Source organism: Colobus angolensis, unplaced genomic scaffold, assembly GCF_000951035.1.
Source record: "Colobus angolensis palliatus isolate OR3802 unplaced genomic scaffold, Cang.pa_1.0 Scaffold100, whole genome shotgun sequence".
Taxonomy (NCBI): domain Eukaryota; kingdom Metazoa; phylum Chordata; class Mammalia; order Primates; family Cercopithecidae; genus Colobus; species Colobus angolensis.
The window spans coordinates 1,419,993-1,432,456 of record NW_012110920.1 but is presented as its reverse complement, the minus strand read 5'-3'; the positions used below and the strand labels follow the sequence as shown (position 1 = coordinate 1,432,456).

The 12,464-nt window shown below is 40.2% G+C and overlaps 1 protein-coding gene across 1 annotated transcript in view; it reads left to right on the top strand.

Moving 5' to 3' along the window:
- The window catches only part of REST (RE1-silencing transcription factor), a 26,349-nt gene extending 15,198 nt beyond the window's left edge, over window positions 1–11,151 (top strand). Inside the window, exon 4 of the mRNA XM_011937177.1 lies at window positions 5,180–11,151. Within this exon, the coding sequence (XP_011792567.1) occupies window positions 5,180–7,488 (2,309 nt within the window). The 3' untranslated portion in view covers window positions 7,489–11,151. The remainder of the gene's footprint in view (window positions 1–5,179) is intronic.
- Window positions 11,152–12,464: the final 1,313 nt, after the last annotated feature.

Here is a 12,464-nt window from a genome sequence, read left to right as displayed (position 1 = left end):
ATGTTAGCCAGGATGGTCTCGATCTCCTGACCTCGTGATCGGCCCGTCTCGGCCTCCCAAAGTGCTGGGATTACAGGGTTGAGCCACCGCGCCCGGCCAAAAATGCACAGATCTTAAGTGTACAGCGCAGTGACTATGCTTTCACCTATTTGCTTATCACTCAAGAACAAGTGATGGAATATTTCTGCTCAGAAACACCTTGCCCTTTCCACTCAGTCTTTCCCCTGGATGATATTTTGTCTCCTACCAAAGAACATTATAGCATTTTTTTGTTTGTTTGTTTGAGATGGGATCTTACTGTCACCTAGGCTGGAGTGCAGTGGGTGCAGTTACAGCTGCCTAAACCTCTTGAGTTCAGGTAGTCCTCCCACTTTAACCTTCCAAGTAGCTGGAACCACAGGTGTGCGCTACCATGCCTGTTTTTTTGTTTTTTGTTTTTGTAGAGATGGAGTCTTACTATGTTGCCTAGGCTGGTTTTGAACTCCTGGGCTCAAGCAATTCACCTGCCTCAGCCTGCCAAAGTGCTAGGAATACAGGCATGGGCTACTGTACCTAGTTTTAGAACATTCTTTTATAAAGTGTTCTTGAGATTTATCCATGTTGCATTATTGGACTTCATTTTATTGCTGGTAATGTATGCCCCCATTACTTTTTACTTAAACATTTTCTTTGCCAGCTGTGCACGGTGGTTCACACCTGTAATCCTAGCGCTTTGGGAAGCCAAGGTGGGCGGATCACCTGAGGTCAGGAGTTCAAGACCAGGCTGGCCAACATGGTGGTACCCCATCACTCCTAAAATACAAAAATCAGCCTGGCATGATGGCAGGTGTCTGTAATCCCAGCTGCTCAGGAGGCTGAGACGGGAGAATCACTTGAACCTGGGAGATAGTGGTTGCAGTGAGCTGATATCACACCATTGCACTCCTGCCTGGGCAGCTGAGAGAGACTCAGTCTCAAAAAAAAAAAAAAAAAAAGTAGAGAAAAATTTATTTGCCATTCTCTCTAGATTTTTGTTTTGTTTTGTTTTTATTTTTAATAGAATTAATTCAAAAATTAAAAAAAAATTGAGAGGCTTGTATTTGTGTATTTCTCACTGCAGCTTTGACCTCCTAGGCTCAAACGGTACTCCCACCTCCGCCTCTGGAGTAGGTGGCACTGTAGGCTTGTGCTACAACATCTGTCTAAGTTTTAAATTTTTTTGTAGACAGGGTCTCACTTCTCACTAGGTTGCCCGGGCTGGTCTCAAACTCCTTAGCTCAAGCAGTCTTCCTCACCTCATCCTCCCAGAAGTGCTAGGATTACAGGTGTGAACCACTATGCCTGGCCATTCTTCTAAAAATATTTTTGTTACATATGTATAAATCTTGCAGAACGCTTTCCATTTTTGTCTTGGCTTACACCTATAAATTCATTTCGGAGGCATAAAACAGATGACTGGCAGATTTATAAAGAAGAGAAGCTGTTACTAGAATTGGAAAAAAGAATTTAAAATTGTTTGTACAGGGCAAAAAGATTAATATTCAGGTAGGTACTAATTGGAAAATCTTGATGAACATAATACAAGCAAGATTTAATAGCAATAAAGTAAAAATTATGGGAGAGAAACAATGGAACAAATAAATCATGCCATCAATTTTTAAACAGAAAATTTCTACATCCTCCCTTTCTGTTCACCATTCCTTAGGTAGACCCTTGTACCTTGATTCATGCTTGCTTGCTGTATAGATCTCCTTATTCATTAAAGTTATAAAATGGTGCTATTTTAATTATAATTATTTTATTATTAGTGTAAATTTGAAGAGGAGAGATAAATTCTACTTATCTATTTAGTCATAATGTAGGAAAGACAGGATACGTAAGAGTCTTCTCATTGATTGATTGATTGATTGAGATGGAGTCTCACCCTGTTGTCCAGGCTGGAGTGCAGTGGCGCAGTCTCAGCTCACTGCAACCTCTGCCTCCTGGATTCAAGCGATTCTCCTGCCTCAGCCTCCCGAGTAGCTGGGATTACAGGCACGTGCCACCATGCCCAGCTAATTTTTTGTATCTTTAGTAGAGATAGGGGTTTCACCATATTGGCTAGACTGGTCTCCAACTCCTGGTCTCCAACTCTTGACCTCTTGATTCACCTGCCTCGGTCTTCCAAAGTGCTGGGATTACAGGCGTGAGCCACTGCACCCAGCCTTTTTTATTTTTTTATTTTTTGAGATGGAGTCTCGCTCTGTTGCCAAGGCTGGAGTGCAGTGGTGCGATCTCGGCTCATTGCACCCTCTGCCTCCTGGGTTCAAGGGATTCTCCTGCCTCAGCCTCCCAAGTAGCTGGGACTATAGATGCACGTCACCATGCCTAGCTAATTTTTTTGTGTTTTTACAAAATGCCTCCCAAAATTTTATATTTTTGCAAAAATGCCTCCCAGAGTTCTGGGATTACAGGTGTGACCCACTGTGCCCAGCCGAATCCCTCTTTTATTTACCCATACTCAGAGTTACCAGTTGGTTCCAAAAGTGAACAATTATAGATAATTCATTTTGAATTCTTGCTCTCTGCTCCATGTTAAGGACTTTACATAGATAAGATCATTTATAGCTGACAACACTTAGTATTTTATAGATGAAATTGAGACTGGGCATGGTGGCTCATGCCTGTAATCCCAGCACTTTGGGAAGCCGAGGAGGGCGGATCACCTGAGGTCAGGAATTCAAGACCAGCCTGATCAACATGGAGAAACCGCATCTTTACTAAAAATACAAAATTAGCCAGGCTTAGTGGCACGTGCCTGTAATCCCAGCTACTAGGGAGGGTGAGGCAGGATAATCGTTTGAACCTGGGAGGAGGAGGTTGTGGTGAGCCGAGATCGTGCCATTGCACTCCAGCATGGGCAACAAGAGCGAAAGTCCGTCTCAAAAAAAAGAAAAAAAGCAATTGAAGTCGAGAGAGGTTTCAGGACTTTGCTCAAAGTCTCAGAGTAAGCAACTTGCAGAGCTCATTGTTTTATCTCCCAGTCTAGCTCTATCTAGAAGAAGTTCTTAGGCCTTATGCTACCTATCTTTCTATGTTCTCTGTCCACATATGTTAAGAAAATGTTTGTCTTCATTTAAATCATTCACTGGAGAGGACAGTATAGAACCAGATTTAGAGTAATGTAGCATGTTGTAGAAACTTGCATATTTATAAATCTGTTAGTAGACCAACATGGAGAATTGTCCAGTCAGCTGAATATCCAATTTGACTACCTGGATAAGGTGATTATTTTATCACCAGGCATTTTCTAATCATGTAAAACTTAACATCTACATGGTTTTACCTAATGTCTGAGTTTTGTTTTATGAAAAATTTTAGTAAGATTTGATATGAATTTGAGAATGTTTGAGATGAATTTTCATAAATGTCAATTTCCGTTTTTCTACTATGCATTCCATTGGACCAGTGGGGTATGGATACCATTTGGTAATATTTACTAGAGTGTGATCTAGATGGGTATGTATTCAGGTAGAATGTATTACTCTTATGCCTTTAATTTGGGGGTGGGGGTGGTTCTGGTTTTGTATGTATCAGTGATTGTGACTTTGCTTATTTTACATACCATATCTATTTGTGTGCCACTTCTCATTACCTAGTTCCTTTATCTATTTTATGGAAAGGTGGAGGGGGGGGAAATCAGGAAAGTTTTCTGAATAATTACCTTGGCCTGTATTTTTGCTTTAAAATAGCAATGCTAGCACAGGAAGTTTGCTAAGTGAAAATTGACTTAGCTCTTGCCATGATGGACAGAAGGATTACACTTCAAGAAAAAGCCTTTGCTCAGGCTAAAGCAGAATTTCAAAACTTTTGCACCTAGGATCTGGGAGTATAGCCCAGAGTGAAAGATATTTTTCTCAAGATTTACCATAAGAAAATTAGGGTGAAGGGAGTATGGGAATTTTATTTTATTTTAATTTATTTTTGAGACGAAATTTTGCTCTGATTGCCCAGGCTATAGTGCAGTGGTGCGATCTTGGCTCACTGTAACCTCACTTTCTGGGCTCAAGCAATTCTCCTGCTTCAGCCTCCCGAGTAGCTGGGATTACAGGCGTCTGCCACCACACCTGGCTAATTTTTTGTATTTTTAGTAGAAATGGGGTTTCACCGTGTTGGCCAGGCTGGTCTTGAACTCCTGACCTCAGGTGATCCACTGCCTTGGCCTCCCAAAGTGCTAGGTTTACAGGTGTGAGCCACCACGCCTGGCCGGGAATTTTATTTATAGATTTATTTTTGAGTCAGGGCCTTGCTCTGTTGCCCAGGTTGGAGTACAGTAGCACATGCACAACTCACTGCTACTTCAAATTCCTGGGCTTAAGCGGTCCTCCTGCCTTTGTCTCCCGAGTAGCTGGAACTTCCACAGGTGCACTCCACCATGCCTGGCTAATTTCTTTTTTTTTTAGACAGAGTCTTACTGTCGCCCAGGCTGGAGTGAAGTGGTGCGATCTCAGCTCACTGCAACCTCCGCCTCCTGAGTTAAAGCAATTCTTGTGTCTCAGCCTTCCGATTAGGTGGGATTATTGGTGTGCAGCACCACGTCTAGCTAATTTTTTTTGTATTTTTTAGTAGAGATGGGGTTTCACCATGTTGGCCAGGCTGGTCTCAAACTCCTGGCCTCAAGGTATCCACCCATCTTGACCTCCCAAAGTTAATTTTTGTTTTTATTTATTTTGCTCAGGTTGTTCTGTAACTTTTGGGCTCAAGCAGTCCTTCTGCCATGGCCTCCCATAGAGTTGAGATTATGGTCGTGAGCCACTGCACCTGGCCAGAATTTTATTTTCTACTTCATTAGGCATTTGTTTTAACTAAACAAAAAAATTAAAATTGATAATTTTCCTCCAAATTAACATCCAGAGCCCAATTGAACTTTGCCAATAGTTGTGTATGTCTTAAAGAATCTCTGTTCTTTAATAGTGCTTGAGGACTCTAACTTGAACTTTTTTGAAGCTTGTGGTTGACTGAGATTTATTCCTCTCTTTTGAGAATCAATGTCAAAGGATAAGAGAAATGTTATACAAATAAATATGGTAAATGTAAGGTGCATGATACAGCATTTTCAATAAATAGTCTTTGTTGTTACTTTACATACACAGTTCCTTATATTTTAATCTTGAATTTGTCTTAATCTATGTCTTCTCTCATACTTTTGATTTGTCTTCAGGTGAGAAGCCATTTAAATGTGATCAGTGCAGTTACGTGGCCTCTAATCAACACGAAGTAACCCGCCATGCAAGACAGGTTCACAATGGGCCTAAACCTCTTAATTGCCCACACTGTGATTACAAAACAGCAGATAGAAGCAACTTCAAAAAACACGTAGAGCTACATGTGAACCCACGGCAGTTCAATTGCCCTGTGTGTGACTATGCAGCTTCCAAGAAGTGTAATCTACAGTATCACTTCAAATCTAAGCATCCTACTTGTCCTAATAAAACAATGGATGTCTCAAAAGTGAAACTAAAGAAAACCAAAAAACGAGAGGTGGACTTGCCTGATATTACCAATGAAAAAACAGAAATAGAACAAACAAAAATAAAAGGGGATGTGGCTGGAAAGAAAAACGAAAAGTCCATCAAAGCAGAGAAAAGAGATGTCTCAAAAGAGAAAAAGCCTTCTAATAATGTGTCAATGATTCAGGTGACTACCAGAACTCGAAAATCAGTAACAGAGACGAAAGAAATGGATGTGCATACAGGAAGCAATTCAGAAAAATTCAGTAAAACTAAGAAAAGCAAAAGGAAGCTGGAAGTTGACACCCATTCTTTACATGATCCTGTGAATAATGAGGAATCTTCAACAAAAAAGAAAAAGAAGGTAGAAAGCAAATCCAAAAATAATAGTCAGGAAGTGCCAAAGGCTGACAGCAAAGTGGAGGAGAATAAAAAGCAAAATACTTGCTTGAAAAAAAGTACAAAGAAGAAAACTCTGAAAAATAAATCAAGTAAGAAAAGCAGTAAGCCTCCTCAGAAGGAACCTGTTGAGAAGGAATCTGCTCAGATGGACCCTCCTCAGGTGGGGCCTGCTCCCACAGAGGCAATTCAGAAGGGACCCGTTCAGGTGGAGCCGCCACCTCCCATGGATCCTGCTCAGATAGAGGGTGCCCAGGTACAGCCTGTTCATGACGAGCCTGTTCAGATGGAGGTGGCTCAGGAGGGGCCTGCTCAGAAGGAGCTGCTGCCTCCCCTAGAGCCTGCTCAGATGGCGGGTGCCCAGATGGTACCTGCTAATGTGGAGCTGCCTCCTCCCATGGAGACTGCTCAGACGGAGGTTGCCCAAATGGGGCCTGCTCCCGTGGAACCTGCTCAGATGGAGGTTGCCCAGGTAGAACCTGCTCCCATGCAGGTGGTCCAGAAGGAGCCTCTTCAGATGGAGCTGTCTCCTCCCATGGAGGTGGTCCAGAAGGAGCCTGTTCAGATAGAGCTGTCTTCTCCCATGGAGGTGGTTCAGAAGGAACCTGTTCAGATAGAGCTGTCTCCTCCCATAGAGGTGGTCCAGAAGGAGCCTGTTCAGATGGAGGCGTCTCCTCCCATGGGGGTGGTTCAGAAGGAGCCTGATCAGAGGGAGCCACCTCCTCCCAGAGAGCCTCCCCTTCACATGGAGTCAGTTTCCAAAAAGCCTCCTCTCCGAAAAGATAAAAAGGAAAAGTCTAACATGCAGAGTGAAAGGGCACGGAAGGAGCAAGTCCTTATTGAAGTTGGCTTAGTGCCTGTTAAAGATAGCCGGCTTCTAAAGGAAAGTGTAAGCATAGAGGATCTCTCACCACCATCACCACTGCTGCCAAAGGAAAATTTAACAGAAGAGACATCAGGAGACCAAAAATTACTCAACATAGGTGAAGGAAATAAAGAAGTCCCTCTTGAGAAAGTAGGAGCAGAAGAGGCAGATGAGAGCCTACCTGGTCTTGCTGCTAATATCAACGAGTCTACCAGTGTTTCATCCTCTGGACAAAACTTGAATACGCCAGAGGGTGAAACTTTAAATGATAAACATCAGACTGACACTATGGTTTGTGAAATGAAAATGGACACTGATCAGAACACACGAGAGAATCTCCCTGGTATAAATTCAACAGTTGAAGAAGCAGTTTCACCAGTGCTTCCCCCTTCAGCAGTAGAAGAATGTGAAGCAGTGTCCAAAACTGCACTGGCATCATCTCCTGCTACCATGGCAGTAAATGAGTCTCAGGAAATTGATGAAGATGAAGGCATCCACAGCCATGAAGGAAGTGACCTAAGTGACAACATGTCAGAGGGTAGTGATGATTCTGGATTGCATGGGGCTCGGCCAGTTCCACAAGAATCTAGCAGAAAAAATGCAAAGGAAGCCTTGGCAGTCAAAGCGGCTAAGGAAGATTTTGTTTGTATCTTCTGTGATCGTTCTTTCAGAAAGGGAAAAGATTACAGCAAACACCTCAATCGCCATTTGGTTAATGTGTACTATCTTGAAGAAGCAGCTCAAGGGCAGGAGTAATGAAACTTTGAACAAGGTTTCGGTTCTTAGTTTGTAAGGTATATTACATTTTATATTCATTTATGGTAGCAGACAACCTTTTAAGATTGCTTTAATTAGTATCTGATGTTGATTTTTAAGTGGCATTCTTTTCCTTAGGACTTTTTATGTATACCTATTGATTGTTGCATAAATTTTAGCAAATATAAGAGAGTTAGTGTACTAAACCAGCAGATACCTAAATCTGTTAGCTTATGTGTTTAATTGAAATTATAAGCCTACGATGGTATAACAGCATTTTATTGCTTTGTCCAGCTACAACTTGTCATTTTTTTCTCCATGTCTTATCTTCCTGTTTCACTTTAGTTTATTCATTTTTTATTGAGATCTATAAAAAATTGGCTTACTTAATAGCAAATTACTTGAAGAATTTGCCTGCTTTATATAAAGTTAGCACTTTAAGATTTTTTTTTTAGAGATAAGACATTTAAATTGAAGAAAATTCTCCCAACAATAGACATTTCTGTCAGTCCAAGTATTTACTTCCTGAGTTTTGATCAATATTTTTTATTTGTGTATGTTAATCATCATAAAAACAGTGATTTTGGTGTGTTTTTTATTTTGGTGCTTTAATGGCTTAAGATGTTGCACATTTTTTTTTCTTTTGGTTTCTGTTTTTGTTTTTTTGCCTATGCAGTTAAATTTTTCCTAGAAATAGCATTTGTGTTGAACAGTAACACTTTATACATATATATGCATGTTTATTTTGTTTGGCATCTTTGGAGGGATGCTTTTAGACTTGTTTGCAAAAGGGCAGTTTTCTTTTTCTTTGCTGCAGTTGTCTATTTTGCAGAATAATAGTGTGTGCAAGTTTGTGAGCAAATGAAACATGCAGGTTCAATCCATTGATTTTGATTTTTACATCTTATATCTATGCCAGAATCTGTATTTCATATTACTTATTTATTTTGAATGGATGTAGTAAATTCACAGCTATCAGTTTTGATTTTGCAATAAATAGACCACTAGGTTCTATATCGAACAAATTTTTATCTCAAATACCAACCATCAGTTTTTTGTTTTTTTTTTTCCGTGTGTTTTGGTACAGCTAATTCCTAATTGTAGAGTGTTAAATGTTTGAGGAAAACCTTTTCTCATAGATGGTTGGTGTCCATATGGCTACTTTACAATAAAGAATTGTAAGTGTTATTTGGAAACTGCAAACCTGGAATTAGGAGACATAATTATTCCTTCATTTATAGAGTATCACTTGGGAGATTCCAAAGCCATAGCTATTACGCGGCAAACCTAGGATAAGAGAGGTAGACCAGCTGCAACTTTCCTATACAGTGAAAAAGGCTGGTGAAACAAGTACAGTCCAGATTTTTAAAAATCATACTTTCTCAGGGATCTCCACAAACTGGTGGGTGTCCTGGCTGTCTGTGTGATAGCCTCTTTCTACAGGTGAGGCCTCAAATGAATTGCAGCTATCCTAGTGTTCCTGTGGGGGCACTTTGTATGAAAAAGGGCCTGTACTTCAAAACATTTTTGTAGGTTCTTTGGCCAGTTGCCAAAGTGTATGAAAGAATCCAATAGAGGATTTTTCTTACTGATAGCAGTCATTAATTGCAGTAAAATATGATCCCATTAGGGAATCTTGAATTCTGACCTCCCATATTCTGTTTTGAAATAACCACTTTATATATCATTTTTTAAAAAATCTGATGATCTCTTTGAGGCAGGTTTCAGATTTTGGCAGTACAACATGAAAGATTAGGAAAAGCATTAATAATGTGTGGGTGGAAAGCTTGTTAAAAATCTGAGAGTGAAGTTTGAGTTAAAAGTTGTTTGAACATGGAATTGACTGGGAGGCCAAAGATTTAAAGAAGCAGAAGATTCTTCTCTTAAGACATGAGGAGTAAGTTGTGTGATAATGGTGTGTGTTTTGTGTGCATGAATGGACATTGTAAATGTTGAATTCTAGGCTCCGACAATCATTGTCAACAGAAGATCAAGCTGCAAATATTTATGTTTTAAAACTTAAATTATAAAGCTAGTTAAGTCTTTCTAACGACTAGTTTTAATGTTCATGGGTACATTTTACCTAAGTTACCGTTTACATTGTATAGAAAAAGATTCATCTTAAGCACAGATTGGTTATTAGGAACTAGTTTGGGGAAGAGGTTTTTTTGTGGATTCTTTCATACTGTAAAGAAAAACCATTTGTCTTTTGGGGAATTCTAATTCTAATCTAGTCTTAAGACTAGAGTGTTAAAAACAAAAACATGAAGGAAATTAAAACCCCTTATTATTAGATTGATTTGTAAAAACATTGTTACTGGAAATTGATTGGACTTGAGGCCTTCTTCCAGAAAATAAGGACTTGATTGTCAGGCCTATATTAGGTTCTGAACCTTAATGCCGTGTATTTGTACTTACTAAAAATTGTTTCAATGAAAAGTACATTAGCAGTATGAACTTCTGGTCTAGGTGGAAGTTCTTCCATTTGAAAAGTGTGATATTTGCATGGAACTGTTTGAATATTTTTATTTTCTAGTCCCCCTCCCCCACACTGGATAGAATTTAACCTAGAATTTTCCCTTTGGATAAAAGAACAAAAATTGAACATGTTATTTGTAAATTGATGTTTAGTAATTAGTGATAAACTTGAAATACTAGCATATATTATAAGCCTTAATCTTAGGTAGTCTTATGAAAATGAATCTCTTAACTATCTTTTGAACCTGTATTCACATTGGTTTTCAAGATGTTTTAAGTTATATTTTTTCCTCTTTTCAGAGCTGCTTCTTATTCTGGGGCTACTTTTTTTTAAATTGTGTAATTCACAAGGGGCTGCATTTTTTTTTTTTTTAATAAGACATAACTATGGCTGGATCTTTTGCTCTAGTCTTCTAAGAAGGGCCATTTTATTTTTTAGAGTCACTTCTAAAGTCATGTGGTAATTAACTTTGGAGACTGTTTTGCATATGAGTGCTGATACAAATTAAAACCCAAGTAGACCTCATTGCATGTCACCCTATGAATGTTGACAATGGAAGGAATACTTGCCTGTAGTATCCTGTCACTTCTGGACTGAAAAGCTGAGGAAGAAAGTTAATTTTCTTTTTTACCTAAGTTAGAAAAACTTAACAACTGGTGTTCCTAGTTTCCTGGTTGACCTCAGCAGATGAAGTGAACAGATAGTGTTAATTCAGATTGAAGAAATTATCTGAATCTTGGTTTGTGTAGATTTACAATCTACATGCAATATTAACTAAATCAATTAGCTTTTACAGTTTCACATGTGTACATAGGTTCCCTCCCAGTCCCTTCCATATCCATTAGTTATTGAACTTTCTAAACTGGCATTGAAACATTACAACAATGTTTTGTTGCACCAATTTTATAAACTTATGCAGTGCAATACGTGTTACTTTTTTGAGGCAAACCAAAGGTAAATTTCTCAAGGTTCTTGCTGCCTTCTTTAGCAGCATTTGATGGAAGATCTTTTATACATTTGTAATAGATAAAAATAAACCAGATTGCAAATCCTTTTTTAAAATCTTAACCATGTACCAAGTTTTTGGTCCAAATTGTGTAGGATAAGTTAAATTGCATTCTATTAACCAATATGAGTGTATTTCTGTAAGCATAGTTAATGTTGAAATAAAGTTTTAAAAACCATGATGCCTTTGTTTATTATTGGTATATCCAGAATGTAGGAAAGCCAAATTTATGTTGCTGGAGCTGCAAGTGTATTAATAGGCTTTTCAAGATTATTTCTCAGGCTGGGCACAGTGGCTTACGCCTGTAATCCCATCTCTTTGGGAGGCTGAGGCAGGTGGATCACGAGGTCAGGAGTTCAAGGCCAGCCTGGCCAACATAGTGAAACCACGTCTCTACTAAAAATACAAAAATTAGCCGGGTGTGGTGGCAGGCGCCTGTAATCCCAGCCATTCGGGAGGCTGAGGCAAGAGAATTGCTTAAAGCCAGGAGGTGGAGGTTGCAGTGAGGCGAGATCGCACTGTTGCACTCCAGCCCAGGCGACAGTGCGAGACTCCGTCTTAAAAAAGTATGTATTGGCCGGGCACGGTGGCTCAAGCCTGTAATCCCAGCACTTTGGGAGGCCGAGATGGGCGGATCACGAGGTCAGGAGATTGAGACCATCCTGGCTAACACGGTGAAACCCCATCTCTACTAAAAAAATACAAAAAAACTAGCCGGGCGAGGTGGCGGGCGCCTGTAGTCCCAGCTACCCGGGAGGCTGAGGCAGGAGAATGGCGTGAACCCGGGAGGCGGAGCTTGCAGTGAGCTGAGATCCAGCCACTGTCCTCCAGCCTGGGCCACAGAGCAAGACTCCGTCTCAAAACAAAAGAAAAAAAAAAAGTATGTATTTATCACAGGTGACCAGTTGTAGGTAGAAAAGTCACAGCATGTTGAGGTAACAATCCAGTATGGGTGGTAACCCAAAGCATACACTGCTTGGTGGGAGGTGGGGGAGAAATTGGACAATTCACACAAGATTTTAAATAGTAATTACTTCCCAACCACAAGTCCCCTTAATAGTTTTAATATGCGTATCCCTTTTCAGTAGCAGGCCTGGAATTAGTGAATTTTGAAACAGTCTCTGTCACCCAGGCTAGAGTGCAGTGGCATGATCTTGGCTCACTGCAACCTCTGCTACCTGGGTTCAAGTGACTCTTATTCCCCAGCCTCCCAAGTAGCTGGAATAACAGGTGTCTGCTACCGTGCCTGGCCAATTTTTGTAGTTTTAGTTCGCCAGGCTGGTCGAACTCCTGACCTGGTGATCCACCCGCCTCAGCCTCCTAAAGTGCTGGGATTACAGGCGTGAGCCACTGTGCCTGGCCAGATTTTTTTTTTTTAAATAGACATGAGGTCTCACTATATTGCCCAGGCTGGTGTCAAAGTCCTGGCCTCAAGTAATCCTCCCGATTTGGCTTCCCAAAGTGTTGAGATTATAGGTGTGAGCTGCTGCA